Source organism: Rhipicephalus microplus, chromosome 2, assembly GCF_043290135.1.
Source record: "Rhipicephalus microplus isolate Deutch F79 chromosome 2, USDA_Rmic, whole genome shotgun sequence".
Classification (NCBI taxonomy): domain Eukaryota; kingdom Metazoa; phylum Arthropoda; class Arachnida; order Ixodida; family Ixodidae; genus Rhipicephalus; species Rhipicephalus microplus.
The window spans coordinates 84,896,695-84,924,421 of NC_134701.1; the positions used below are offsets into that span (position 1 = coordinate 84,896,695).

General features: G+C 44.0%; 1 protein-coding gene across 1 annotated transcript; it reads right to left on the reverse strand.

Annotated features, from left to right (window-relative positions):
* Positions 1-25,334, reverse strand: LOC119169830 (uncharacterized). The gene is made up of 7 exons (XM_037420845.2): positions 25,014-25,334; positions 22,513-22,641; positions 19,393-19,465; positions 13,171-13,342; positions 7,340-7,605; positions 6,231-6,329; positions 1-1,200 (listed from the first exon to the last, which is right to left on the reverse strand). The coding sequence occupies exons 1-7, from the start codon at positions 25,196-25,198 to the stop codon at positions 811-813; spliced, it is 1,314 nt and encodes a 437-aa protein (XP_037276742.2). The 5' UTR covers positions 25,199-25,334; the 3' UTR covers positions 1-810.
* Between the last annotated feature and the right edge of the window lie 2,393 nt (positions 25,335-27,727).

Sequence of the window (27,727 nt, forward strand, 5' to 3'; positions counted from 1 at the left end):
TTGAGTGATAAAAAACGTAATCTTTATTGTAACACATTCACAACACATTCATTAAACACCATCAAATACGTGGTATTAGACCACGGAACTCAGAGGTGGGTATACCATAGCAGCATGCCTATGAACAGATGATTAGTCAGCAGATGCGTAGAATAAAATATGAGCGACTACGCGCCATCTAAGGAAATACGTATTCCCAATTAACAGTGGCGTATGCGTAACGCTATATTTACAAGCACATGAATGGCGACGCCAATATCTCACGCCAGCGCGAGACCCAGCTTTTTTCAGGCTGAATGTACCATTCAGCCTGAAAAAAGAAAAACCAAAAAACACTGGCTTCACTGCGGTTCGTGATTTAATAATAAAAACATTCATGGGGCGAAATGAAGGGGCTTGGATTTCTTCGCGCACATTCCTTTTCACTCCGCGCGCAACTTAATAAAATTCTTTTGATATATTACAGCACTTTTTATAAGTGCATAACACGGCTTTTTAAGCTTGAAAGATCTTTGATAGATGGTTTAATGTAAAAAAATGGTGAAGAGTGAAAAGTGAGGAACTACACCGTGCTCTCAGTAAGACCTGCTTCGGGTTTTTCTCGACATGTTGTCTAGTCGGCTTCACCATCTCACGTAAGAAACTGAGATCTTTGGCAGTTATTTGGAGATGAAACCTTCGTGCCCTTTTATATTTGCTGCCTACAGACAACGTCGAAATGTCACGCGTTGAACAGACACGATACTCGTCGACCGTATACGACTTCTCAGGGCGAGGGCACAGCCTTTTATTAGGGGTGTATCCACAGCACTAGCGTTTCCAAAAGTCGTCTTCTTCGCTGAGGGCGACATAGTAGGAGTCGTTCGGCGCCACAGTCGTCGTCGCGTTCTCGATGGCGCCCCGTAGGTCTCCGATTGCTGCTCGAAGCCCATTGGCCGTCTCGGCCACCTTCTGCAGCATGGGTGGCATACGCTTCTCGAGGTCAGCTGCCGCTCGAGACGCCTGGGAGGCCGCGGCTCGCAGGGGCTCGTAGGCGTCTTCGGTGAAGACGCGTAGCTCGAGCACTCTCGCGGCGGCAGCGGACTCGGCCAGCTCGGCCCTCAGGTCCGGGAGCTTACGGGTCTGGGCGTCCAGCGAATCCACCATATCGGCGACGCGCGACAGCGGAATCTCGGTGTCCCTTCGCACATTCTCCGTGGCCTGCGCCGAAGACACAAGCATCGAGCAATAAGTGAGGATGTAATATTCCAAAATGTCGAATACCAATATGAACAATGCCCTGTCCACTTACGTGTTAGAATCAAATAGTTGCTATTCGTAAATGCTAATATTGTTACAATAGTTCGCGGACATTTCATGACGTCTAGTACACTCCTATAAACGAGAAAACAAGAAATGATGCAAAAGTACGACTTTGATTTCTGCTAGTGTAGTTTAGGAGTAAACCGTGAGGTGTTACGTAACGCAGCAGGCTAGGTAACAAAGGAAGCGCGAAAACAATGATTTACAACAGTTGTTCACACTCCCTGATAAAAATGAAGAGATAGTTTCTAATTCTAAAGCTGCTCTTTTTAGCATTTAATAATGGACGCGATTTGCTACCGGAATCTTGCGATTCCTATTTGTTTGGGCTGAGGTATTACTGTGCCTCCAAACTAACATATACCCAAGTGTCAACAAGCAGAGTGAATAATTTTTGATAGCTTCATTAGGTTGCACATACTTTATGGCTTTTCTTGCATAGTTATAGGGTCAGAGAACCGAGAGAGCTCCCCGAAGCTTAACATTGTGCACATACAACAGGGTTTACCGAAATAAGTGTAGATTTAGTTTGATAATGCCGTTAGTTGCCAAAAACTCTAAAGTACATAGTAGTATTAACATTCGGTTCAGCGCGCCCAAGTATCTCGATGCCTACGTTGGGATTAATCCAAGACACAGGCAATTCATTCCTTCAGGCAAGAGAACTATAGAAAAAATATAAGTGAAAGCTCTTCTTGCTCACGTTTGAATGCTTCCGCATGGTAAAAAAAAACCTATTATGACAATATTGAAAGCTCCAGAAAGCAGAATTCGTGCTATTTCAAATAAAAAAAAGGTCAAGCTTTATTTCAGAAAATGGCTGCAGCTGGGCATGCGGAAAAACCTTAGTCAAATTGTGCAATTATGGTAAAACTAGAGGATAGCAATTTGAATACTATCATGGTGGGGGTGGTAAATATTTATTTAAAAAACAGAGAGGTTGCCAAGAAAACCAGTTTTTAGCGGGTCAGCTTTCCTACAGTACTAGGTGGAGTCGCTAGTTATATTAGTATTGTGCAAAATATGATCCGCCAGCAAACTGGAACAGCTTATCCCATTTCATGTCTGAACAATAGCTTTAATAATTGATTGCTTGTCAATTCGAAAAGTTTTAATTGTTTTGGAAGCTCCTGACTCAACAGTAGAAATGTAAGGACCCTTTTAAAGTACAATAGTAGGTACGGAAATATACTGCACTGGACGGTTACATAACTGACCCTGATGTGCACAGATTGTCACGACTTAAAGAGTACCAGACAACTTCATTTAGTGAAATTAAATCTTTTACGAGAAGGTGACGTTCAGGTGGTGTCTGACGACCACCTGTACGAACCTATCACTGTCCCAAGACGATATTCATTCCGATGGAATAATAACAATAAAGGAAGTTGCATTTAAATAAAGACTGGTGCAAAGACAATGCCATTAGAGCAGTACCTAAACGTATTCGTTAATAAAGCTGATGTTTACACGCGGAGCTTATAATTGCATGCTTAAATTGTATGGGCGGGCTGGTTGGCAAGACATAACAGCATACGGCAGCGTACACCCAGTTACACAAAGAACACGCACACAAAGGGACGACACAATGCCTTTGTGTCCGTGTCCTTTGTGTAACCTGGTGTGCGCTGCCATGTGCTGCTATATTTGCAATAAGAATAAAAATTCTTTTGGGAAACTGATTTTAAAAAGTTGCATTACATCTTTGACTTGTCGAGTGGTTGCAGCCATATTTAAGCGCATGGACGAAGCAAAACAAACACGAACACGACAGTGCGTTCGTGTTTTTTGTTTTCCTTCGTTCGTGCGTTTACATATAAGTTCGACCACTGGACACACATAATTACCAACCAGCACAGATTCAGACCACTCTATACTTAGGCGCTTTTGACTAAGCTGCAAAAGTTATGCAGTCGGGCTGATGCAAAATGAGTTGGTTGATTCTCAGCGATGAATCGAACCAGTGAGCTTGGTGCATCGACACAAAACGTGCACAGGTCCACGCTGGATAATACTGGTACAGCTTTGTCCAATTCAATTTTCTGTGTCTTTCTGCGTCCCATTTTCTAGTTTAGCTTCTTGTAGAACACACATGAATACATTTCACGAGATCATAAATTGGTGGTGGGTCTGTGCATATACGTTGTCGCTAATTAAACTCAGCTAACACACCAACATACTAATTAGATGCCACGCATATACTTCCCTGTAGCTTGGGCCCTCACAATCGCACTCGGCCTATTGGTGACCTAGGTTCATGCAGGCAAACTAAGCGAAATTTTAACATTCAGTTACCTGTTTTCTCGGTCTTTATTAACGCGATAGCGTTAAAGAGCTCCTTTTGCAGGAATTCCGGCGGTGTCAGCGTCGTTAGTTGTGAGTGAAAAATCATCTTATGCGTGACTGAAAAATTGAGAATAATGCAAATAAAATAAATAAAAGATAAACAATTCTGGAGCAGAGGGGGGACCAAAGAAGGGTTGTTTGGATCCATGTGGGAATCGCACTCGGCTCGTTTGCGTGGCAAGCGGATGTTCTACCACACGGCACCTCCTGTGCTGGTGAAAACAGTCAAAAGAACTTCCTCTCCTTGGAAATGCAGTTAAAGTCGCTTTCATGCTTCACAAAGCACGCGTCCTGTACACATGCTTCGCAATGCAACACGTAATATTGCCGTAATAATGCATGTATAGGCGTCCATTGCCAACGGGCTTCAGGATATGTGATCATCAAATTGGCTCAACGGTTGAAAGCCGGTAGCCCACTACAAAAGGCACACACGCTACTGCGCCTATTTTCTTAAGGTCACGTAGTGGGTGCATAGCAGATTCGAAAAGGTTTTTTACACTAGAAAGAGAGAGAGAGACAGAGAAAGAGAGAGAGAGAAAGGAAGGCAGGGAGGTTAATCAGATATTTCCACCCAGTTTACTACCCAGCACTGGGGGTGGAGAAACAGGCGCAAGAAAGAGAGGGTATAGAGAGAGAGAGAGAGAGAGGAAAAAAAGAAAAAAAAACGCACGTGCACTCATGAGAAAACAAAACGCACACAGGAAGGGCTTTCTGGCTACAACCGTTCAGAAAGGCCGATCGATCGCAAAAAATGCAGGAGCGCTTTCAGGGTATTCTTCTGTGCAGTTGCATCTTGTTGATATTGTAAAACTCTTTCCTCCGAGAGAGGTTGATTATCAGTTTGCAGAGTTTCTTGCGAACGTATAGTCGTTGCCTACTATACTCTATGTAGTCAGAAAAGATATGTCGGATGATTTCTTCGTTGCCACAGTGGTCACCGGCTGCGGTGTCGGCCCTCCCGATGCGGAATGCGTTGGTGTTAGTGAACGCAACGCCCAACCTCAGCCTACACAAAAGGGTCTGGTCTGCTCCGAAAAGCCTCAATAGGACTTGAATGATTAACGTAAGGTGAACCGAGTACAGTCGGGCATGCTTGAAGTGCGGCTGATTTCATTGTGACGTGGTTTTCTGGCGAGCAAGCCAGCGGAGCTTTGGCACAGCATCTGTCCTAGAAAGTGGTAGTAGTAGTTCATGGTCTTCTGCGTTGGCCGGGCGGGCAGCTTGATCGGCCTGTTCATTGCCGATGATCCCGCAGTGACTGGGTAACCACTGAAATGTAATTTGGTGCCCTTTTTCAGTTAGGTGGTGTATGACCTTGGTAATCTTTAGTACCAACTGCTCGTGCAGACCACGACGTAAGGCTGATAGAAGAGACTGCAGTGCCGCCTTCGAATCGCAGAAAATAGTCCACTTGCGTGTAGGTTGATGACAAATTGTAACGCGGTACGAAGGGCTGCCAATTCTGCTGCTGTTGATATTGTTGCATGAGATGTCTTGAATTTAATCGTCGTGATCAACCTTGGGATCACGACTTCTTCGGTTGAGCTGTTAGGCCGAACGGATCCGTCAGTGTATATATGTATAGAGTCTTGGTATTTTTCTCACAAGAGAAGTGGTGTGAGCTGCTTAAGAGCCGGTGATGACAAATCGGTTTTTTCCTGGACGCCAGGTGTGGTAATATTGGTGGTAATAATGGTGGAGTCACAGCTAGGCCTAGCGGTAGGAGAGAATAAAGTTGGGATCGACTCACCATGTGCGATCACTGTTTTGCACTAAGATGTGCGTAGTCGGTCCACTGTTAGAGAGGCTATATAATGACGAGGAGATCGAGCAAGGTGTTGTGTAGGTGTCCTCAGCACTTTAACAGCAATTTGGGTCTTGATAAGGTGGTCCCTTGTGATGGCGATAGTTACTACTATTGATGCACTTGGAGGCAAGCCTAGATGAATCCGGAGTGCTAGCGCCTGGACACTTTGAAACATTAGCATACTTGTTTTACTTGCATTGGTTAACGCAGGCAGGCTGTACCGAAGGAATCCAAGGAAAAGAACCCTGTATAGTCACAACATAGTGGCTGTGGGCATTGCCCAGTTCTTTCCAGCGAAGAAATGAACAAATGTCAGATGTCTGTTAACCGCCTTTACATGTATGATATATGTTAGCTCCTAGAGAGGTGTCTGTAAAATATAACACCTCGAAACTTGTACGATCGTAGGTAAAGTATCCTTTCGCCGTTTATCAGAACGATGCAGTTCTGCATTGGCTTGTGCGTAAATGCGACCAAGCGCACATTTCTCAGAGGAAAATTTCAGACGTCGTTTACGGAGGTAAATAGAAGCTTGTGTGGTAGCTCTCTGAATTCGCGCTCGCGGCTGTAGACGTGTTACTGCAGATGTCTAAACGCACATGTCGTCCGTGTACATTGACAATCTGACAGTACTTGGCAGATACTCATGGAGAGCGATTAGCGTTGAGTGCTTGAAGTGCGCACTGGATGTCGCAATCGCGTTCAACTACTATTGGCGAATCTTTAGGGTCCCCTTATTTTTCGTACTACAGGGTTGATATGAGGTACAAACCTGGCGCAAGTGCTTGGCGATGTTGGTGCGGGTGGAGCCAAACAATTCTGTGAAAATGCCGCGCACCTTATCTTGGCGACGATTGGCAGTGGCAGAACCCTGCGTGGAGAGAACGTTAGTATGGCCATTACCAAGCTTAACTCGATTGCTACGTAGTGTTTCTTTAAACGGTTTGATTTACTTAAGCGCTACGTAGTTTTGAGTTCTGTAGCCGAGATGCTACCCATGCATGCCAGCATACTGTCCAAGCATACAGAGGTATTACTTCGGCAACAGTGTCCAGTGCTTCGCGGATCGCATCAGTCAAGCCCATCAAGGCAACGTTATGGAGCATCTGAGTTAGTTTCTAACGACTGTACGCTTGATAGCATCATCATCATGATGAAAGAAGCAGAGCTAGGAAGGGTTGCCGCAAGAAAAAACAGCAAGGCACCGAGCTCACTCGTTATTAAGCTGTGCGTGTTTCCCTGTCAAGCACAGATCAAGTTGATAGACTGAAGTAAATTTCAAAGAAATATAAAAGATAATTTCGATTATATGGTGTGAATGTAGGCTTTACTTACTTAATTTTACTCGATTCAGATGGGTAAGAACTGTGACGCATCTGTGACAAGTAAAACTTTGCCCTGAATTTTTTCTTCTTCTTATAGTTTGCTATAAATTATCTTTTCAAATTTACTTAGCCTCAATTATATAACACGTGGATGCAACGAATCCCACTCCAAACGCGCTTTAAACAGATATTTCACAAGCACACAAAATTACTGAAAGGAGTTTATTTGAAAGGACATTGATTTGATTTCGTTATTAAAAAGTGGAGTTTTATTCGATGCATATTCTATTGACATGTTCATTTTCCCCGCTATTTCCGGGCCTGGACTAAATAAGCGGAGCCACCAAAAACCTAATCTTGTTTTATGTATTTCGGAGAAATGTGTCAGAAATCACAATGCTTTACGTGAAGCCCAAGCTTTTTTCTTAGTAGATTGTGCTTAAAGTGGCCGATGTTCGGAATCATCAACCACGAACCAGTGTTGTGCCTAGCGCAACCTCTCAAAACAGGCAGCGTGTCGTAGCACTCGCACAAATCGTCGTAGATGCACACTGACCTGGCTACGGAATGGTGGTGCGGATCCGCTGGGTGACCTGTGGTTGTTCTTTAGCTCGACCATGTGCAGGGGCCTCGCACTGCCCGTGCCAGTGGAGCTCAAGCTGCCAGAAGACATGGAATGCTGCGACTCCCAGGGCAGCACCTGAGGTCGCAGCAAGTGGGCCGCTCCGTTGGTAGACGTCTTGCCACCCACAATAACTGGCCGGCTCGTCTGGATATTGACCGCTGGCCTCGCCAGCAGGAATCCTCGTTGCTCCAACTTGGCTGCACACAACGCGTCGACACTTACGTCAGTAGCGTGCACTAAGTAAGTCGAAGTCAGAGCCATACGGAGCGTGAGTGGCGCATCACTTAACTATTATGACAATATCATCGGAGTGTAAACTGAATAGTCCGTGACGATTAAATGAGGTATTATATGCGGTAGTAAATAACTCATTACACGTTCACGAGGACTCGCTAGAGCGTCACTGTAGGTAAATTTGTATATAAGGTTTTAGAAGTATGGCTGTTGTATTGTCAATGACTCTCGGTAAACATGTAAATTACCTGCATTAGCTGACGAAACGAGATGAAGCACGTGGCAAGACGCACTCTACACTATACTATACTGTTAACGTGTATAGGTGCCATAATAACTCGGAGGAGTTAACCGGTAGTTGCGAGAAGACGCTACACGACATCCTGTGTGGCTGTTCAGTCTATGTTGTTCAGAGAGAATTACTGGCGTCCTTTATATCGCACCTTGACAATAGACAAATGTATGTTGAATCAGTTCTAGCATGTAATCGACGGAAGACATCGCAGCCGAAGGCGACGAAGGAAACCACAGGAATACAAATAGGTGGAAACCGCAGGAATTCAAATGATATATTTCAGGATTAACGTATTCTATATAGAGTCTCGGTACTTCGTGATTATAAGGTTGCTCTTTATGTTTACCAAACCGTAGCCACCAGCTCTCCCCACTCCTCCAGTTTATTCACCATACCATCGCGAAACACTAGACGCGCATGCAATGGCAATTTCAATTTACCTATTATATACAACTTATATGAATAACGTTTATTGGAATTTCATGGAACGAAAATTTGGAACAAAATACTCTTAGAAGTTGAAGTAGCACGCAACTTTAAACTCAGCGCAAAAATATATTGTTTGCAAAGTCAATGCCGGTGAAGTGTATTTTTCTGAGTTTTTATCACGTTTGGTGGTGTATTGGACATTTTACCGTTATACAAGTTGTAAGAATGTGATTATGTACTTGACTTATTCTCTATTGTCTGCTTAATCATTTGTTCCTTCTATATGCGTATGTGAATATGCATGTGTATGTATTCATATATAATTATATATATGTTTGTATCTTTGTGTGTGCGTGTCACTATATATGCTCTATTATTCTGTTATGTACTCTGGTATGAACCGACCACTAGCCGATGTAGGCTAACTGGTCTAGCAGCTTTGTAATAATGGGTTGTGTTTTAATTGTCAATAAAACAGGGATTGATTTGAAAAAAGAGGTCCCGTATGCATGTTTCACTGCAAATGTCGTCGGAGGACGATATTCTCGCGTATGGAGAGAGTGAACGAAACCTTTATATGATCTTCTGCGCGAGAAAATCGGTGAATTGTATTCTGGAAGCGCTGCTTTAGAGAGTCTAGATCCGTGCAGCGAAGGCGAACGAGCGCATCGAGGCACTTTAGACGCGAGCGCCATATGGCAGTTATCTTCGAAAACAAAGGAAGGCGTGAGCACCCACGGAGAACGATGCGCGCCTGTCTCGGAGGTGATAAGGAGTAGAACGCAAAGTGACGGGCAGGTGCCACCACCATGTCGTCTTAGTAAAGCGGTGGAAACACTTGCCTTTTTGAGCATCGCGTTGCACTGTCAGCGCAGCGTGTTCAACGCTACGGTCCTTAGAATTACTTGTATGTGCCTTCTGTAGTTAGAAGACCCACATATAAGACCTCTACGTGTTGGTATGATGCCTCAGATATGCGCAATAATTGCTTTTTGTTGACGATCGCACAAGTATGACTGCTGAAATTTGAGCCATATTGGTGGGCGCTGCGGATGGGGTTGGTCGTTTAAGGTATCGTTTAGTGCCTTTGGGGGGATCATTACTGCGGACAAACAGACAAATGTGGAGACAGAGAGAAAGACACACAGGCAGACCAAAATTTTGGCGTCGAAGGTCCCCAAGAAAGACTATCATCTTTAAAAACTGTTCAGGCTCATGCGACAAACGGACCCGGACAAGCGGATGTGACGGTGATGTCGCCTTTCAGGCCAGATTGATGTACTCTTACTGACGACGTGCTTATGTACGGGCAGTGTGGTGTGCTATCTTTCTTTTTCTTTCCTCTCTCTCTTTCGATCTTCGCTATCCCGTTCCCACGTGGAGGGTAGCAAACCGGTTATCCTGAACTGGTTGCCATCCTTACCTTTCCTTCTCTACCAATTATTCTTTCTCCAAATTAATTGCTTGAAATATGTATTTAACGTCCCAAAACCGCGATATGATTATGAGAGACGCCTTAGTGAAGGGCTCCAGAAATTTTTACCACCTGGGGTTCCTTAACGTGCACCCAAATCTGAGCACATGGGCCTACAGCAATATTGTCTCTCTCTCGGAGTAGTTGGAAGTGTTGATGAAGACTGTTTTTCTGACCCGTCACTATGAGAAAAAGTGGAGGGTGAAACGCATAAAACAGGAGAATGTAAAAACTTAAATATATACACGCATGATCTTGACTCATTTCGTCCTCGCACCGACGCTTGCTCTCCTGGTAAGGTAACTATTTGTACATGTCCACTAAACTGTAAATGATCTTGATTGCGTAGACGACGGTGCAAGCAGTCGATTACGCTACCCTCTTTCGGGCCCTTTACAAAAAGAAAAGTCCAGTTAAATGTATGCCACTATTATGATCAAACGTTTGATATGATGACTGGCTTGTATCGCATATAAAAAACTATACAGGCTATGAACCTTTCCAAGTGATGCTTCTTTTACGCTGGTTCATTTGCCCGATCCCTGGACAACCGCATATCTGCCATCTTATGCTCTGGTACACATAGCAAAAATTTTGCCAGGATTTATGATCAGCTGGTGAAGAGCTGTCGTGAATAATGCACTTACTGCAAAAGCTTCAAGTTGTTTGCCATAGCACTGCTTCTTATCGACGTGCGATTGTCAAAAAGGTTCAGTGTCTTCATGTGCCATGACTGCGACGTAGTTTTGTTGGACGAGCAGGGTCTTTTATTCGTCATCATATATTTGGCCCCCAAGTTTCCTTTAGGGGCATTACATAAGGGGGAAGAAAATTTTACATATCACAAAAAACTAAGAAAGTAACAAAGTAGTACAAACAGATGGGCAAGACTTTTGCAGGATCAGAAAACAGCCGCAAAAATATACAAATGTAAAACCATGTGCACACATTTACTCATACAAGAGCACGAAATACAGTGACGGTGGTAGAGTATTGATTGGCTTGCAAGTTTATGTGAGCTGTTAGAATCTGTTTGAATGACCATCTGATTCTGAGCACAGGGGCGTTTCGGAATTTGGCCCTGTCAAAAGGTGGTCCCCGTGGCCCGCATTCGATATGGGTGGATGTTTCGTCTGTAAAACAAGGAGACCGCTTAACCCTTGAGAATGAAAAAGGTCGAATTGAATGATTATCTGCTATCTTTCTTTTTCTCAATGTTTTTTTATTTAGATGAAAGCCGTTTTTGGAGCCAACTAGACTATCGGTGGTCAGCGCTTCACTCTATGCCTCCCTGCTCCATCCTATTTTGGAGTATTGTCTTCATGCAATTACATATATTAGTGACAGCCACGTTATTGCTTCTCTGTGGAGAACTTCAGCGATGCGGGACAATAGCTTTCATAAATTAGAAAACCGTTAGTAAAATTAGTCGAAGTGGATACCAAAAGCGTAAGGGTAGAATAAGGTATCCTGTCGAAACCGTATTGAACACAATATTCTACATATTGCAACGTGTCTCAATTTACCATCCAGGTCCAAGGACTGCAGTTGGAACATACTTGCCATAATAGAAAGCTAGGTCGCGCGGGACCTCAGCGCAAAAAAATGTGTGAAGATATCACTTCACCGCTCTTCTAGAAGACTCCAACAGTTTCCTTAGTAACAAAGACCACGAAGTGCTGAAGCAAACAGGTGGCAATGACAACCTGTCGAGAACGACGGCGTTCACGCGAGTGCGTTTTCGCGTTTAGTCTTGATTTGCTGAATACGAGCAGGCACAATGGATTGATGGTATGGTGGTTCAAATATGCGAACAAAGTGGCAGTTACCGTTGAATATGCACCAGTGTCATGTGTATTGGAATTTAGAGTGCGTGTGCCACCCGTTCCCGTGCAATAAAAGTTTGTTAATTATAGCTATCCCACGTAACTTTTAGCGCAATGGGTACGTCTAATAGGCGTTCCTCCGTTGTTTGCCGAACATTTTGCCACGTTTGTGTGCCACGTCGATGAATGATCCCTGATTTACAGCGCTGGCCACGCCGACAGTTTATCGCAGCGTAGTGTTTGGGTACGTCTGCTGTAAACGTGGCTGCGACCAAAACAATGAATAATTCTAATGGATTCGCTAATAAGGCGGTTAAAAAGGCTAGTTAGTACATTTTCATGCATTTGATGCGCTACCAGGCAAGGCTCGGACCATAAAAACGATAAACAACCGAAGGTGAGGCACAAGCTAACAATTACTTATTTTCGATCATGGACAGCCTTATGTAAAAGAAAAAAAAGGAACACAAAAAGGGAAGGGGGGGGGCATTCATAAGACGTTGTTTACGTCATTCCCATCTCCTGCATAAAGAAGTACATACGTCAAACCGGGAAGTGCATTAATGAGAGAGTAAGATAGCATAATTACGCTGTATCGATGTTAGAATAACCTGGTCATTTTGCTTCCAATTGCGCAGAATATAAATTCCGGCGATGTTTCCTGAAACAATATTTTTGACACTGTCTTTCGATCAGACAGAGAGGGACATCACCGAAGTTTTACTTGAATATCAGCGAAGCGTACGTTAGCCCTCCATCGATCGCTCTCACCCAAAACAAATTAGCTTGGCAAAGGAAACCGCGTCACCGCATACAACACATTTCGGTGACATTGTTCGACGCCCTGATGAATTTTCATTTTGTTCATCTTGTTCTACTGTTTTTATCACTGAATTCCGATCCCCCTCTTTTCATGTCCCTTCCTTTCTCGTACACAAGTCTGTCCATGCTCGAAATAAAGTAGTTATTATCTTGCGCACCACCCTGTGTTGTTTCTCGTTTTTTCTGGTCAGTATCTTGCTTAAACGTTACAGGCTAAAAGCGCTAAAAAGCATGCAGCAGATATGAGTCATTATAGGTAATTAAAAAAATAACTTCATGCAACTTTTGCGAGTAGCTGGTATACTGCTTGTAGGGGCGTTTGCCCAAGGTGCCAGCACAGAGTAAAAGTGATCTGAGAAGCAAAAATACTTGACAGAGTTTGAGATATTTGCCATTGCTTCTGGCGCCAAAGTCATAGACAAACAACACGGCAACAAGAACAACGTGGGAGTGGGGGGCAATCACTATGCAAAGTCGCTATAGTTTCGGAGCTGGAGGGACAGTCAAACCCTGATGAAGAGGCTGGATGGATCTCGAAAGGTAGGGCCAGTTTACACTTTTATTGCTAAGAACTGTAGACTGAACGTGGCTGTAGAGTTTGTTTATTTGTGTAAAAGTGATGTCACACGTTTTTGCGAGAGAATTCTAATTGACTAACTCTTAAGCCCATGCCGTCACTTACCTATGATTCTATCGGAGCTGTGCGTCGTGTAGTTGCGCAGGTCTCCAAGCATGTGGCGGAAGAAACGCTGTTCGTCCCTCATCTCTCTCAGCTGGTCGCCTATGGAGGCCAACTCGACGGTGGCACCCTTGTCTCCGCTTGACGACAGAGAAGACGACGAAGACGCGCAACCCTGTGCACCGGGCATAGTTGTTTTAACACGTGTTGTTACTATTTCTTTCTTTACAGGCATATACAGCAGAATTTCCTTGTGCTCAATGCAGCATTAGAAACAATAACAGATAGGAAATATAAAAAAGGCAACACTTGCTTAAAGAAACGAGAAAGTTCATATAGGATGAATGAATAAAATGTGATCCCACCATCTTGATTTTTAGCAGTGCACTGTTGGACGAGGACGAGAAAAAGAAGGTGCACAAGATTGAGTGATATGTGGGGTTTAACGTCCCAAAACCACCATATGATTATGAGAGGCGCCGTAGTGGAGGGCTCCGGAAATTTGGACCACCGGGGGTTTTCTAACGTGCACACAAATCTCAGCACATGGCCCTACAGCATTTCCGCCTCCATCGAAAATGCAGCCGCCGCAGCCGGCATTCAATCCCGCGACCTTGGGGTCAGCAGCCGAGTACTTTAACCACTAGACCACCGCGTCGCGGTAAGGTGCACAAGACGGGTGCTGACTCAGAACTGAATTTATCAAGAAAAACTTGTAAAAAAATAAAGGCGAACTAAAAAAAAAACTTTACAGGAATTAGATCATGCTTGTGATCAACTTGTGCAGGTGGCGCTTAGGTACTGAAATTCTGCGTCACTTAGCGCGATAGAAGGTCAATAGACACATTTTCTGCTTTCCTTCAAATGTAGAACGATTCTATTATTTTTTCTATCTGTTGCTTGCAACGTGACGGAATCTTAGTGTCGGCTATGAATGGTGTGCAACTGCATCGTTTGCAATGGGCGGCGAGTGAAAATGGTTTTTTCTCTGCCAGTGAACGTTCATGCTCCCCAAGATAGATATTGACACACTTTTTCCTCCGCTCAATGTATAATTTTGTGCATGAAAATGGGATTCGATAGATGATGGTCTCTGAAATCTGTATAATGAAAAGTGTGGCTGATCCCGCAAGTTCCGCGAACATTCGCTTTTTGTCTGATTTGTGTGTTAGTGCTTTCCTGCACTTTTGCGCACATGAATTGCAGCTTATGTGATGAGGAAAAAGACGTCAATGCCATAACGTTGAGCCACGTTTTTTCAACCATGAGCTATACGGTGAGTACACGTATACTGACCGCGTGCCGCACACAAACTTCCACATCCACTACCAAATCGTTCCTACAACAGCGAGCCGAATGGTTCGGTCGGGTACGCGCGACACGGATGGGGAAGTAGCTCTACCAAGTAAGAGATCAAATTAGGAACAACTAACTCCAGCAGTCATGCAAAAAACAATCACGATGATCATGGTAACTTGACCGGCGTGCGCTCTCTTCGTCATGTTCTTCTTCTTCCGGTTGGCTCGCAGAACTAGAGCGCATATGTTCTCCCGGCGTGAGATACACTAAATATGATGAGTATTGATTGATTGATTGATTTATTTATATGTGAGTTTTAACGTCGAAAAACCACCATATAATTAAGAGAGACGCTGTAGTGCAGGGCTTGGGAAATTTTGACCACCTGTTGTTCTTTAACGTGCACCCAAATCCGAGCACACGGGCCTACAGCATAACTAGGATGAGCAAGAGAACCAGTACAGAGAAAGTGGGAAAAATAGGGATAGAAATAAAGAGAAAGACATGGGTAGAGCGAAATAAAGGAAATAAAGAGAGAATATTATGAAAAAAATAGCCACAAGAAAAGATAGAAAAGTGAAGAACAAGTGTAGTAGAGAGAGACACAGAGAAAGAAGGAGCGAGAGCTAGAGAAGGAAACACAAAAAGACAGACGGAAAAGCTAGAAAGAAAAAGAAAGCGCGTGAGAGAGAGAGAGAGTACTAGAGAGGAAAGGCAGGGAGGTTTACAAAGCTTTGACTTGGTTGGCTACCCTACAGGAAGCAAAAATACATAAATATATATGAAAAAGGCAAAAACATACAAAGAATGAGAAAGAGAAAGACAAAAAATAACGATAAAGACAGATAGGAAGCACAGATAAAAGGAAACAAAAAGAAAGAAAGAAAAAAAAATTGAAGGGAAACAAGGAAGGCCACCTACCGGCGAACATGTTCTAGGCTTCGCACTCCTAGGGCGAAATTGTCTTGCTAATGCCTTTTTTTCTCGCAAATCAAAATGTCATTACATAAAAAAAAACACAATAAGCGCTAGTGGCATTGGAGTATATTTCTTTTAGCACTGAACTTGTTGAAGTCGTAGTGGGAAACGTGGTGTGCTGCAAGAATAAGCAAGTGAAAGGAAACGACGCACTTTGAGGGATTATAGAACACGCCATTACTTCATCACTCTGCACCAATCGACAATGACAGCAACGGGATAAGGAGTGATTTGGTCAAGGAATCAAGCATGGAAATTCTGATTGTGAAAAACCTTAGTGGATAGCGTCCAGCACACAGTGTCTTGTCTTCCTGAGTACTACGCAGGTCAAGCCAAGCGAGTGAGAAATCGACTGAGACACGCCACCGTGTGCAGACAGGACCACTGTTGGAGGGAACACTTGCCTGCACAGCATGTTTGGATTTCACTCTTTTGCAGAAGCATAATGACTTAGATTTGCATAACCCTACCAGTGAATGATAGTTGTGACTTCTTTTGTCACACTAGTGCCATGTGTCAACGTTGTTTCCTTGTCCACTTGCTCTTAGGAGGCCGGCAATATGAACGTTGTTAATTGCAGTGTTCTCTTTAACAGTGAACCGTACTGTACATTCAATGAAAAATCTGATACTCAAAAGTCAATTTGGGCCATCAGTATCCGCATCGGCCCAAAATCATCAAGAAATAAAGTGGGGCATGGTGAACGAGTGGCGTGAACTTCTAGACCACTCCTCAAGATCCGCCATCTGGCCTCCACCACGAGCAGGAAGGTGACGTGGAACCTATTAATTCGATTTGTATTGAACTTCAGGTGGTTGTGCAGTAATTTAAGCGATTAACAGCCAAGGATTTCACACTGGGCGTCGTTTCTTGGCAAAAATTGGCAGATCCCACGTACAGTGGGAATCGATGATATGAGAAGCACGAATAAGAAAGGTTGATATGCCGCTTTGAAATCAGCACAATGTTACAATACGGAGGTAAATGATGCCGCACATGACTTCCATGTCCTGATTATCATCTTTGGATGTGTCGTTTAGTCTCGTCATCTATTCACGTTAGGTGATACCAAATTTAGTATGTATGAAGGTAGCGAAATGGCCGCGAGCACGCTATTAGCGTGGTACGTCGTCATATTCTTACATCAAACGCATGTCAGGATTATGATGTTTGCACCAGTCATATACTTTGTCATCCATTGGCCTCACGTAACACCAAATTTGGTATATGTGGGGCCAGCAAAACGGCCGCAAGCGCATCATGAAGGGTCCAATATACTCCAATGTAGCGTTGACGCGCGCGCACGCAGGGCACAGCTACGTCAGCAAAACGCGAGCATTCTATAGTCCGATGCCAGGCGTGAACGGCGCGACCAGCGTCGTTGGCGCGGCCCGACGGAAACTGGCGTGAACTTCGTGCCGATGCGTTACCCAGACGACACTGCGTGTCCCTCTTTTCGTGACGGAGGGATACCGGACGCGCTGAAACGCGTATGCGTCAAAGCAACGCAGCGCGGCGCACGCCTGCGAGTATATGGCAAAACCGGCGCCTGGCGTCGCAACACCGGCGTGATGCGACGAAATGAACACCGGCGAGCACGCGCACTGCGTCACGCCGAAATGTATTGGCGCCTTGACTATGTAGCCATGTTCTCGCATGACACGCATTTCATGATTTTCATGTTTGCACCAGTCACATACCTTCATCATCCTATGACGTCACGTAATACCGAAATTGGCATATGTGAAGCTAGCGAAACGGCCGCCAGGGCATCATGAGCGTGGCATGTAGTCATGTCGTTACAAAACACGCATCTAATGATTATCATGTTTGCACCAGTCACATACCTTCGTCATCCAGTCACGTACCGTAATACCGAATTTGGTATTTGTGACGCTAGCGAAATGGCCACGAGCGCATTTTGAGCCTGGCATGTAGCCATATTTCTACATGACACGCATGTCATGATTTTCATGTTTGGCTCTGTCGCTTGGGTTCACCATGCAATCATGTCATACCGTACCAGTTTTGCAACATGCCATGTGAACGAAACCACCGCAAGACCTGCAGGACCATGAAAGGTAAATTATGACATTCATGACATACATATCGTGATTTTCATGTCATGACTAGTCAAATATGTTCTTCATACAGTCATCTTATGCCATACCAAGTTTGGTATTGATACCATTATCGAAATGGCCAGTAAAACTAAAGGTCGTAGGCGGCTAGATAGATAGATAGATAGATAGATAGATAAATAGATAGATAGATAGATAGATAGATAGATAGATAGATAGATAGATAGATAGATACGCTCAAATTCGTCGAAGTTCGCTAAGAAATGCTTCGCATTTAAAAAACACATCTTTCAAGTTGTTTATGTGACATAAAAGTGTCGACCAGCTATGCGCGTAATGAGTGCCGCTGAGCACATTGTGCGGAGATGGCTCGAAGCGCAAGGACTACCGTGTGGTGTAGCCAAGATACTATGCGGACTAATAAGAGGATTGCTGTCAAGGACGAACCTAAACAAATACTTGCTTGAAAGTGGAAGTGCGTGCATCCGAATCTACCTAATAAAAATAACAAGTAATTTTCTTTTGAGAGGAGCTTAAATTTGATTTCAATTGAAGCGCTGAACGGGCGTCTCAGGGAAAATCAACATGGAGATTTTCCCAAGTTTGCGTGTTCTTGGCAAGACATGGTAACTGCACTTGTCGGACAATACCTCTAGATAAATTGTATTTTAGGCAAAGTAAAGCTTTTTGCTCGTAAACCAATCTTATGCTTATTGCTTGGTTTACTTATCGTTTCTGTTCGCCTAACCTTCTTCGTGAAGAAATATAAAGGCAATATTCCCAAAGAAATCACCGCCCTCGTTACTGCTTTTGTGTATCTAACGCGAATAAAGGGCACTAGAACACTAGGGACAGAGATAAGTGGGTGGTTTCTAAATGTGGGCCTAAAGGCTTATTACCAATATACTGAAACATAGTGTAGGTTTATAGAGGAAAGAAGCGGAAAAATATCGCATTTTTGATCAAGTGTGAGGAGGTTAGTGTGTAGCACAAATGCAAAAATTTTATAAAACTTAAAAAATGTAAAAAGAAACAAAACAAACATAAATGCATGTTTAACATCTCAACCGAACCTGGTATTGCCGCGAAAAACCGTGTCATAAAAATAACGTGCGTTGTGCCCGGTACCCGGAAGATATTTATGAAATTGGAAAGACTCCTACATCTGCTTACGTACTTTTCCTAAATATTTCAGCATTTTGCTTTTGCAGTTCACACTCTTCAAACAACCACACTTTTTCGAATTAGAGTTCAGATGGCTGCCCAAATGGTTGGAGCATTTGGCGTAGAACGAACATCCAGCAAGTGCAAGTAATTTATGTGCATGCAAATAAGGTTGCAATAAGTTTATTAGCGCTAGGACTGCCACGTTCTGTCTGGTCGTTCCCAACTGACTGACTAACTAAATTATAGCCAATCAAGTGTCTAAGACAAAGCACGAAGATTTTCTAATTTCAACAAGCACTTCAAAAGGGAGCTCCAACGTCCAGGCAGCTGCGAGTCACAACCATCTCCCACGCCCGCTCGATCAGGGAGCGCTGATTTTTCGAGTTTTGGTCTGATGCATTGGTGTTTCGCTTTTCTTCACATAGCTAAAGAACAGGGAGCAACCGCGAGAAAATTGCAAAACAGCGCCGATGTCACCGCATTAGTGCTTTACAAGCTCTGTGACGTCTGAGATTCACTGTGTCATATCACACGTAGATGCACCATAGCTATCGAATTTTCAAACAACAGGATGCCTGAGGTAAAATGACGAAACAGGTATATTAGTTCGCTCTTCAAAATTTTGTTTTTCAGGCAATACTGTGTGGTCTCCGTCGTCGCATGCTGAGTAAAAGGAAACGGAACTTGCTCTTTAACTGACCTTGCCCGACGAGTACCCTATTGGCCTTGGTGAGAAGCGTGTCTGATGCCGTGTGTTGCTGTCAGATGTAGTGCTGAAATATAAAGAAAAAAATGATTGATCCTTGCAGTAGGTTATCAAGAAAGGCCAGGTAATTCATGTTACTGCACTGAAAACAGCGTGAAGACGGGACGGAGGATAAGAAGGAGGCATAACAAGCGCTGACGAACAATTTTTCGAAAGTTTATTGCAATGGAAAATTTATACGACATACGAAAAGTGAAAGGGAACACAAACTGTGCAATGATCGCAATTTTTCTTCGTTGTTCTTTTATTACTGTGATCATGTGAGAGTTCATGCTCCTCTTTCGTTTTTTTTTGCATGCATTGTGCATTATAATGAACTTGTGCATAGCTTTGATCAGTGCTTGTGTTGGTTGATCTTCACTCTACGTCCACATTTTTGAGGTGTTTTCATCGCGAATCAATTACACTTTCATTAAAATCGCGACCAAAGCACTAAACGTAAAGAATATGTCAGAGCTTATTTTTGCTGCTTTCTTGGGCGTCAAAATCACGCTGCCTAGTTTCATGAAATGCCATGGCTATTGTGACACTGCAGTTGTTTTTTTATAATATGTGTTCTAAAAATGTAGCTCAGTGCTGCGAAGAGCACCACGTTACTCACTTTCCTGGTTCTCGTCTGATGACTTAGTGTAATAAGACCTGATATCCACGACGTCACCGATAAATTCTGAGAGTAGTCGTCTAAAAAGCACGCCTTATCTAAGCTATAAAATTGCAAGAGAGTGGATAGGCTTGAGGTAAAATAAGAATACCAAAAGTAAAAAAAAAAACGGGAAGTCAAGCAACGGACCGGAAGAAGCGACCATACATAAACAACCATATAGATGCAAAGTTTAACCTGAATTTGAATCAGCGGGTATCCGACGTGCATGCAACAGAGCTAGCATGCTGTTTGGTCGATGTCGATTCGACGATGGAAATAAAATCGTCGTGTTTTGGAGGAGTTTCGCATAAAATATGTTTATTTATAATAAAGAATGCACTGTTGTTGAAGAAGCCCTCTCAAAAACTGCCATTTCCGCAATTATTAGTGCAATATAAAGTAGTGCAGCGGTATCACCAAAATGTGCTAAGTGTTTTATTCAACATAGAAAGAAGTTCTACCTGGTTTCATTGTACTAAAGCAGATCATGAACAATAAACGTTATGCTATTTAAAGCTATGTAAAGTCTTACTTTCTTTTGAAAAGTTGATACTGTTAGACAGGGCAACAAGTTTTTCATCTCCTCAAGTGGGGTGCTAATGCATGTGGTATTTCTAAAACTCTCAGATTTAATTTTAAGTGGCGCACAACGTGGCTCGAGGTCTTACGTTCCGAGTCACGTCAGACGAAGCGGCCACCCAAACGGACCTTTCTGCGCCGGTGTGGGAATGGGACGATCGGCTCACTAAATTTAATGACATAATTCAACACTATCGACTGCAAAGGCGGGAGTACCCTCCGCCTCACTCCAAGCTAAATCGGGCCCAGTCCGTTCAGTAGCGACAGCTACAAACACGCACATACACGAACCCTGTCATCATGCACCACATATATCCTGACGTCTATAGTTCTAATCTATGCCAGTACTGTACCACCAGAGCCACTCTCGACCATATCCTTCGGGAATGTCCAGCATTAGTCAGAAATTCTGGGGTCGCGGCCTCCAATGAAGACCTTCGGGCGCGTTGGCTGACTGCGCTGCTCAGTTCGGGCCTGGACAAACAACTTTGGGCAATCCAGCAAGCCAAGGAAGCTGCCGGGAGACACGGTCTCTCCGTTGGCCCCTAGGTGGGAGCCCATCCCAGCAATCTGCCGGAAATTAATAAAGTCTATCTTTTTCTCAGATTTAATTTTGTCTCTTCGTTGTGACGTGGCGTGCATCAGAGACGCGCAATTCCGCTACGAAGTGAAATGTTGCTGGAAGTGTTTCATAGTAGATTCACGTTTCAAAAATAAAGGCACCTTTCGACCCCTAGCGCATGACTTTGTTGGCGACAGGGAGTTCTGGAAACACAGTTCGGGATTGCATAGAAAGGCTCTCGATCAATTTGATGAATTCGCGATATGACAACACAATAGAGAAACAGTTGTCACTTTGATTCAAGCTCGCGACAAAGGGTACTCGTACGCTTCTTTACTTTTTTCATTGTTTATGGCCCGTAAGCTATGTAGTTGGGTTATGTTTGGAAAACTTAGCACAATAAATGTCAAAAACTATAAGAATCATAGCGTATACGGGCCGCTGCTGATAACCAAAACGTTGGCAATGAGACAAGTGCTATAGCTCTAAACCACAGCACTACTAAACTCAAATAAAGAAACCATGAACAATGTGGCGCTTGTAGCACTTGGTGCCGAGAAATGTTACTAATGCTTTTGACAGCTAAGCAAATAAACTTGCACGGGCCCGTTTTCAACCAATACGAGCACTGGAAAATGAACATAATGTTTGCAAAACTAAAACAGCTAGAGTGCAGTGAGTGGTCTTATTTTAAGTATTGTAATACACTGTCACAGTGTAATAATAGTTGTTGCTGTAATACACTGCAGATATGAAAAACTTACAAGATCTCTTATGGAACCACCTCAGTCAATTTCAAGGTGAAGACAATCTTTGTCTTCTACTATGTACCCCGCCATGATTTTCTTCAAATCACAACAATTACTTCGGGAACTTGAGAATAATTTCAATCAGCAACGTCTTGGTGAGTATGTACATTTAAGCACGTCATTGTTTTCCCATTTTGTCATTATAAATGTGGCCGCCGGGCTAGGTTTCGAACCCACGCAGTCGTTTTCATAAGCGCTATATAGCCAAGCTCCTACGGCGCGTGCGAGCAAGACCATTCGCACACAACGGAAAGACAGATTGATTGATATGTGGGGTTTAACGTCCCAAAACCACTATATGATTATGAGAGACGCCGTAGTGGAGGGCTCCGGAAATTTAGACCACCTGGGGTTCTTTAACGTGCACCCAAATCTGAGTACACGGGCCTACAACATTTCCGCCTCCATCGGAAATGCAGCCGCCGCAGCCGGGAACAACGGAAAGACAGATATACGCTCACCCTTCCCGAAGCAACGCCCTCTCGAGGCGACCGATGGCTGCGTCCATGCGACTCAGCCGAGGCTCCAGAAGGGTGACCTTGCTCACCAGAAGCTCCACGCCATACCGAAGCTCGGACAGTGTCCGCTCTCTGTGAAACGAAGGCGACAGAGTGAAAAAAGAAGGTAAAGGAGTTGTTGTCAAAGTGTTCTGTGCAGTTAAGAGCTATTAGACAGAATCAGGGGAATAACAAAGATACAGATTCAAAGAAAATAAAAAAAGAATGTATGCAGACAAAAGACGTTTCGGCTCCCGCACCTAAGCACGAAAGATTTTCTTAACAAGGTATCCGTGTGAAAACCAAAATTTATGTTTTTTTTCTAAATTTTTAATGCGATGCCTAGTTCATTCCCGGGCTTTGCAACTAGCTTTAAACTCGAAAATTTGGTGCCGTGACTCATCAGGATTCAAAACATTATGCTGAAAAGATTAAAGAAGCGCGTCCCGACGTTTGTTTATTCCGGTGAAATAACCCAAGCACACCGTGCTGCACACAGCGCTTCGTGTTACTTTTATTCTTGCGCGCTTTATACTTGCTGGTAACAACACATGTGACAAATTTTCCCTCCGTATGTTATGCCTCAGTGCATTGATTGATTGATTTGTGGTGTTTAACGTCCCAAAACCACCATATGATTATGAGAGACGCCGTAGTGGAGGGCTCCGAAAATTTCGACCACCTGGGGTTCTTTAACGTGCACCCAAATCTGAGTACACGGGCCTACAACATTTCCGCCTCCATCGGAAATGCAGCCGCCGCAGCCGGGATTCGATCCCGCCACCTGCGGGTCAGCAGCCGAGTACCTTAGCCAATAGACCACCGTGGCGGGGCTATGCCTCAGTGCAGTATACCCTCTTATGAAATCCACAAATAAAGCCAGTGACTTACGCAATGACCAGTTGCAAAAGTCCGTTTCGTATGTTTTCACAAATGTCGCAAATAGTTTAGCGTAAATGAAAGCAGGACGTATTTGCATCACGATTTTTTTTTCAGACAAGAAATGAGCGAATACAGTTGAATTTGACCTTACTGTGTCCAATATTAGATACGTGCTATTTAATTAATTGGCAAGAGCAAACATCACTTAAGAACTTCTCAAAGCATGAGATCTGATATTATGAGCTGATATGTTAGCAGTCAACCTGCACGAGAAAAATCGTAATTAACTGAACAGAGTTATTAACTCCATGCATGCAGCGTTCTTTATCTGTCTCTTTTTCTTATAGTGAGAAGCGGTTATTCATACCAAAGGGACGCTTTGGAGTAACCTATTCTGCTGATTGATATGTGGGGTTTACCGTCCCAAATCCACCATATGATTAAGATACGCCGTAGTAAAGGGCTCCGGAAATTTCGACCACCTGTGGTTCTTTAACGTGCATCCAAATCTGAGCACATGGGCCTACAACGTTTCCGCCTCCATTGGAAATGCAGCCGCTGCAGCCGGGATTCGATCCCGCGACCTGCGGGTCAGCAGCTGAGTACCTTAGCCACTAGGCCACCGCGGCGGGGCAGTGGTCTACTCTGCAGTATACGTATCGCAATGTTGAGAACACTTGAAAATATCATAAAAACCTTAAGTTATTCATTTGTTTACGTATAGATTGTTTTAGTTGCTATCGGGATGTCGCATTGCAAGCGTGGCTGTTAATCTGAAGCAATGCACAAAGTAAAACACGAAGACACGCGCGCCTAACCTGAATGTCTAAAGGAGGGCGTAAAAAAAGTGATGTATAGCGAAATATGAATGGTTTTATACTAGTTAATACGCCAGTTATGGGAGGTAACTGATGCTTCTTTATGTTATCATTGTTTTTCTGAGAGGTTCGTAACATACTCTCGCAAATCGACTCCTGTTTGATCGTAGAGTGTCTGCTTGTTTTGATAACGTTGATCACTTTTTCTTCTCTGAAAATGTCATTTTGCAGCGAAGTAGAAAGCGAGGTTTTCTTGCTCTTTGTATTTTTTCTAGATGTGCTATGTTTTACGTCCTAACAAAAGATATTCACTTTTCAAATGGCGTAATTGTGCACAATAGAAGTGACAATTGTATTATTTTAGGAGTGTAGCTTAACCTCAAATGAGCTATGTCTCTGAGTCTGAAGGGGTGTGATATGCGTCCTTTTCCTTTCAGCCCTAGTGCCCCATACAGGTGGGAACCAAATATATTCGGCACTCATCATAGGGTTGAAAAAAAAAAGCATGCAATAAAACTCTACAAATAAGAAAGACGGCAAAGACCCAGCACTCACGCAGAGCCTAAATTTTGTCGCCACTCTAACAACTCCAGCATTTTTTCCACATCGGTTGTGTTGCGAACAGTCCTGTGCCAGGCCTGTTGGCTTAACTATACTCATGAAATAGTTCTTCACTGCAAGCCCAACCATTATTCTGAACACAGCCGCAGGCGCCAAGGTAAAAGCCCTGCAAAACCTCCCCGCAGGACAGGAGTTTATACGCACAGTGAGTGGCTGTCCATGTTCTTGTACTCCGTGCTTCGAGTCGACGACATCGGGCTCGACCCCGGTGTCGTAGACGGCGTCGTGACCACGGGCGTTGTCGCTGCCGCATCCAGTTCGCACAGTCCCGTGGCAAACAGAAACAAGAGGGTACTTGTGGTCGTGGCGATGCTGGGAATTCGACTCATGCTGATAGCAAGCGTGGCCGTAGTCTTGATTGAAGGCCGGATGCTGCTGCTACTCCTCGGCGATTCCAGATGCGCGGTCGTGCGAGCGCGCAGGACACGGCTCTCCTTGTGCACAGCATGGGCTATACTTGGGACGGGTCTGGCTTTTTATATAAGTAGTCCCAGTAGGGCGACGGAAGACGCTGCAGGGAGGCGAAGAGAGGTGACCTTGATTCTCGCTTCTTTCGCATCGCTGTTACGGGCAAGCCACCCTTCCTCCGGAGAGCACCTCGGCGTCTCCTCGATTGTCATCGTCGTCGTAGTCGTTGGTCTCGCTCTCGCGTGGACGTCCTTTTGTCCGAACCGTGCTCCCGGTGCCCACTCAAGCTGCGAGGGACCAGCCGGGAGAACGTATACAGACCCTCACGCTCTTCCATTTCCTTCTTTGTTTCGTTCTCACCGTGCATTTGCATGGCGCAAAAGAACCGTGTGAAGTCGTTGAAGAAGGCGCGTGGTTGTTCGCCCAGCGGCGCGGGATGCGCAGCACGCGCGCGCGGCGGTGTCGTTTCCGCGCCAGCGATTTCTCAGCAGCGGACGGAGAGCAATCTTCTCCCCGAGTTGTCGGCCTTTCTATGTGTATACCTAGATTTCAACGCACGATAAAACTGAATAGAGAGCACATTATAGAAAACGTCAGCCTTGTGTGACGGCACTGGTTTGCTACAGTGAGAAGCGTCCTGTAAAGCACAACAGTAATAATGCCTACGACAATGACGTAAGAAACCTGAGCACTACTCGAAGCGTCAATGACTGCTCGAAGCTTCAGTGACTGCTCGAATGTTGTCATGTATGCTATAGCGATAAAGAACGCGAAGTGTTCGGTGTGATCGATTATCAGGCAATATATTAGGCGGCACACACAAGTAAGTTCATTCAGGAGACGTTCACTTTCAAAATTGTAAGGTGCCACCACGCATGGATTTTTGTTATTATTCTGTAGAATTTTATAACCTGCTAACTATCAACGAATTGGCCTCACAACAAGCAGTATTAATGTTCCGTTTATTTTAGGGCTTGTATAGTTTTTGGAAGCAGGTTTCCACAGTATATAACACTGAGAAAAAGACTGAAAAGAGCTGAATCTCAACGCAGTGCTCAAATGTGAATGCTCTTATTTTGAGTTAGCAGGATAGCAGCAATATAGCTTAGAAATACCCGGAGGCAAAGACAGCCTCACTTCAAGGTGTGCAGTGAGTGCTTGTCCTTGAGAAAGTAAACGGCTTGGCCGAAACTTTACCATAGAACAACCATTTGTTTTTAGGGTACGAAACGGTAAATATAGAACGCCTTGTTCTACATTTGCCGTAGAACGCAGAACGTATATCGTATTGGCGTTCCAGCCGCAGTTAATCCTGTCCCGAAGGTGTTATTCAGAAAATAATTACTTAGAAAAAACAATTTCCTAATGTCCCCTTGATGCAAAAGGTTTCATTCATATAGTTATGAGATGATCCCTCCGAAGATTTATTTATTAGACAAGCATAAGCATTCGGTTGATCCGCATGCCCACTGAATCAGCCGACGATGCTGCGGCTTTGAGCTGGTCAGTGTACTCCACCAGGAGGAATGTGACGGTAAGTGCATTCTAAAAGGCACTCGGCGTTTGTAAAATTCAACACCTGCACCAAGTGTCCACGCAGAATGATACAACCTAATATTTTGTATAGGAGCAAGTTGGTTGATAATAATCTTGAAATCAGCTCATACACACTCGACGAAGGAAGACTAAACAACGGAACAGGTGCTGACTCGCAACTAACAAGTTTACGACGATGACCACATGGTTTTATAGAAGAGCGTGTCACGTCTGCACTGATGCCATTCAACAAAAACAAGCAGTGTATTCATGCTCGTGCTTGTTTGATCTTTTTTTCGTGTGTAGCGGCATCAATACTGCCGGGACATTGCATTGTATAAAAGTGAATTTTTTTTCTAATAAACGTTTCAGCAGCGAGTCAGCGCACGTCCTGTTGTTTTCTTCTCCGTGCTCACGTGTTGCGCTCTTTTTTAATGTGATTACCATTTGTTGATCATGATGTGAGCGGCGCGCATGCTGTTGGAGTCAATGCTTTTTATTTTGCTACATGCTAACTATGCTCTTTTCGGTTATGTTTATATGCCGTAATACCGTTTGGTGCTCCCAGACACTGCCACTGGACGCTAATTTAAAACGCATCTGTGGGTCACATCGACCATTCCTGGACCTCGTTTAGCGAACGCTGTTTTGTGTATTGACCCTTTACTGCCGAATGTCGCGAACATACCGAAAAACTTCGAGGAAGCAAGTCACGGAATGCTTGACGCTTCCAATGCCGGCTTTTAGCACTGCAAATCTAGCACTCTTGTGCAATGCATTTGCTGCTAGAACCTATTTTGATGGCGACAGCGCGAAGCGCGTGCTTCTTCGTTCTTTCTCGCCCGTGACTGACGCAAGTTCTATATTCAATAATTTTGTTTATTTGGTGTGTACGCGCTCAAGATTTGGCATAC

Bases quoted from the DNA above. Each gene is read 5' to 3' on its own strand.
- LOC119169830 (XM_037420845.2), bottom strand. From the start codon at position 25,198: ATGAGTCGAATTCCCAGCATCGCCACGACCACAAGTACCCTCTTGTTT. The intron at 22,642-25,013 runs GTGCGTATAAAC...TTCGTTTCACAG, and splicing joins AACATGGACAGCCACTCACT to AGAGCGGACACTGTCCGAGC. The intron at 6,330-7,339 runs GTCAGTGTGCAT...CTCTCCACGCAG, and splicing joins CACCACCATTCCGTAGCCAG to GGTTCTGCCACTGCCAATCG.